This window comes from Micropterus dolomieu, linkage group LG19 (assembly GCF_021292245.1).
Source record: "Micropterus dolomieu isolate WLL.071019.BEF.003 ecotype Adirondacks linkage group LG19, ASM2129224v1, whole genome shotgun sequence".
NCBI lineage: Eukaryota > Metazoa > Chordata > Actinopteri > Centrarchiformes > Centrarchidae > Micropterus > Micropterus dolomieu.
Genome location: NC_060168.1, coordinates 15,577,591 through 15,580,867, shown reverse-complemented (window position 1 = coordinate 15,580,867; position 3,277 = coordinate 15,577,591). Strand labels below are relative to the sequence as shown.

At 40.6% G+C, this 3,277-nt stretch overlaps 1 protein-coding gene across 1 annotated transcript; it reads left to right on the top strand.

Moving 5' to 3' along the window:
- Positions 1 to 249: 249 nt before the first annotated feature.
- LOC123958313 lies at positions 250 to 2,839 on the top strand. Its single transcript, XM_046031609.1, has 7 exons — positions 250 to 363; positions 503 to 772; positions 859 to 1,164; positions 1,264 to 1,415; positions 1,500 to 1,607; positions 1,896 to 1,940; positions 2,164 to 2,839. The coding sequence occupies exons 1-7, from the start codon at positions 282 to 284 to the stop codon at positions 2,350 to 2,352; spliced, it is 1,152 nt and encodes a 383-aa protein (XP_045887565.1). The 5' UTR covers positions 250 to 281; the 3' UTR covers positions 2,353 to 2,839.
- Positions 2,840 to 3,277: the final 438 nt, after the last annotated feature.

Below are 3,277 nucleotides of genomic sequence, written 5' to 3'. Positions count from 1 at the left end.
GTTTTAGATTACCATTTGATTATACACCACCTGCTTTCCTTGGAAAGCTGTACTTCAGTCTAAGCAATGGGGGATCCAGCAAGCTAGTGATGGATAAAGGGGAGGTGAGCAACATCTGGGGCTATAATTTATCAGCAAAATCACTATGACATCCATTCATGGCAATGAGACTGAACAGAATCTATCTGTTTGACTGTCCTGGGTGAATGTGTTTGTGTTGTCCACCTTTTCAGACGAAGGACCCACGCCTCCAAGTTTTCAAAGATTCAGTTAATTTCACAATGACAGAAAGAGATGGTGGCACCTTTTCTGTCTCATTTGGTGACAATAGGCCTTACAATGTCATCACACTGAAGATTTGGGGTGAGAAAATTACATTTGGCTATATACTGCATATTTAAAATCAGAACACCTTTATGGACATAGATATTTCCATTAGCTTTGTGCAGGATTCCTAAATACAGTAAGTCTATACTGCCTCTTTCTGCATGTGCTGTTTCAGATTGTACTGACTGGATCAGGAGGCATTACGGGGATACGTACCACTGTGATGTTCCTAGACAGGCTGAATTCCTGGAGTTCACACAAGTTCACAGTCTGGACCAGCCGAAGGTCTGGTGGAATCGCACGGACCCTCAGACCAATAAGGGAGGCAGAGGACAGGTGAAGGGTAATGTCTGGAAGATTATGAACCTCACTCAAGCAGACAACGGCTTCTACAGCTTCAGAGGAAAAGACACAATACTGTCTACCATACAGCTCATAGTAAAAGGTGATGTTCAAAGCTGCATGTGAGCTTTTAGGCTGCTGTGTATCTGAATAAATGTTCTTATGCATTCTACTCTTTATCACACACAGAGTACAGTAGATACTATAAGCCAAAGGAGAATAAGCGACTCCTCATGCAGTATCCTGCGGACTTTGCCTTGTGGAATGTGACTTTTATGCCTAAGGAGGAAATGGGACCCCAAACAGTGATGACAGCAGGCAATCTGGTCACAGAAGATGACACAAGTGTAAAGCCATGGCATTTTTCAGGGAGGATTCGGGTCGTACCTGATGGCATAGAGATTAATCCCATTACAGGCACAGATTCTGGTACCTTTGAGTTCAGAGACCCGCAAGGCAACCTGGCCCAGACTGTGAAGGTGGTTGTAAAGCAGGGTGAGCAACAGCACATCTTTTCTTACAGGACTAAAAGTGTATGAACAAACTGTGACTGATGATCCTCCCCGAACCTCTGCTCCTATTCTGATTTTACAGAATCTACTTTTTCAAATGTTTTTACTGGTACTATTTTCGGGGTAGTCTTAGCTGTGAGTGCCTGCTGTTACTGCTTGAAGAAGTGCTGTTGTTGCTGTAAACGGAGCTCTAAAAGAGCCCAGACGGTGGCAGCACCTGCTGTGTATTCCCATGTAAGTACTTCCTCAAATGTGCATCCAGTACAACTGCTTATGATAGGTGCTGCAATTACTTAAATATCCTCGTTCCAATTACAGGGTGAGAATCAACCTGCAGACTCAAGCTGCTCTGCTGCAGATTACTCTGATCAGCCAATGGATCTTCTTAATTCTGGAGAACCTGAAATTAACTCCCTTGGTACCTTGGTAGGTGTTATAAGTTTTCAAACTGTGAGGCACTTTTCCTAAGGGGCCACGGGGGAGACGTGAGGAAAACATACTGTGAGGAAAACATACTGTGTTAAGTGAAAGGTGAAATTTAGTTACTGTATTTTAGTTAGTCTGCGTTAGTCAGATAAAGTGGATATCTTACAAAGTTGCCTCCTTTTTTAGGACCTCTCATTATGGTTCCCTGGACAGATACCAAAAAGTTTGGAAAATACCCACTTGATTTTCTGACTCAGGCTGACTTGTGTGCATTTCTTTTCCTTACAGGTGTACAACATAGTGAATATCTACGAGAACCCCCCACAGCCTGAGGTAAACACACAAACACAGAATTCCCTCTGAATGCATGAAATGGAGGGGAATCAAAGCCTACCGGCATAAATATCTCATAAGTATCTGAACAAACAAGAGAATATTCATTTTAAGACTGAATTTGGCCCTTTAAAGGCAGAGTCGTTTAACACATTGAATTTAACATCACTGTTTCATTAACACACCCATTTACCTTGTTTATTTGATTATTTTCTCTCTCTAGGTTGCACCTCTAGGAGGGCAGGGAGCCACTCCAACTCTTTCAATCGGCTTTGATTGTCTCTCCTCTGACCCTGATCCAGAGTTTGAGCTGAAAGGACTGATCTTTTCCTCTGCACCTCTCAGTTCAGATACAACTTTCTGTGACGTTTATACCTCAGAGAAACTCAACTTTCTGAAAGGAGTAGATTGAACATTCAAGCAAGTGAGTAGAATTCAGCATTGTGCTTTGTGACAAGCTGGAACGCAGTCCTTGACTGGACTGTGTGTTATATGCACATTAAACATGAAGTTCTCGCAAATCTGCAAATTTCTGGTGATCAGTGCACGGGATAAATACCATGGAGCCTGTAGAAACAATACGTCATTCACACTATGTTGACACATGACCAGACTTATCATAAGTGTGGGATATCCTCTTTCTGTCAATATAATTACGCACACAAATGCCGTATGATCATAGAAGTTTGAGGCTAATAATATATTAATAGTTTCTTTTCAGTCAAGTCTTGATAACTTGTGTATTGTTTGTAGTTGAAAGCGAATCAGTGGAGGTTAGGACTTATACCAAGACAAATCAATTTAAGTCTTTTCCCACAAATGCTTAAGGTATTGAGGTCATTTTTTTAAATGCAGGTTTTTCTCAGGTAATTAAGAATAAAGCTCACTTTGTAGCTGTATTCGGTAATTCTTCAATTGCAACTGTGTTTTGAGAGTGAACTGCAGTAATCAGGATATCTGTATAATATGGATTATAAATGCATGTCAGAGAGATGATGTTACAGTGAAGACCGAAAGTGAGTCTGTATAGCAGATTTTAGTGACTGGGGACTCAAACTGAAGTCAAAGTGACTTCAACACTCATGGAGATCAAAACACTTTAAGCAATTTAAGCCACTGTTACCAGCTACTTATACTATTATGGTTGATACAAATGCTTCTCATGTGCCTTTCAGCTTAATATATCAACGTATCTGCTTTTATCATTCCATTATGAGAAATTAGATGTGATATTTTTATTTGTTTTAAGCTATTCTTGTGGCTTTGAGAACCTGCCCCAGGCAGTAGGCCATAAAATCAATGTAAAATTCTGGCATTTGATATGTGATACAAATATT

Excerpts from the sequence above, each read along its gene's own strand:
- LOC123958313 (XM_046031609.1), top strand. The coding sequence starts at position 282 with ATGACAGAAAGAGATGGTGGCACCTTTTCTGTCTCATTTGGTGACAAT. Across the intron at positions 1,165-1,263 it reads GAAGGTGGTTGTAAAGCAGG|AATCTACTTTTTCAAATGTT; the intron begins GTGAGCAACAGC and ends CTGATTTTACAG. Across the intron at positions 1,608-1,895 it reads TTAACTCCCTTGGTACCTTG|GTGTACAACATAGTGAATAT; the intron begins GTAGGTGTTATA and ends TTTTCCTTACAG.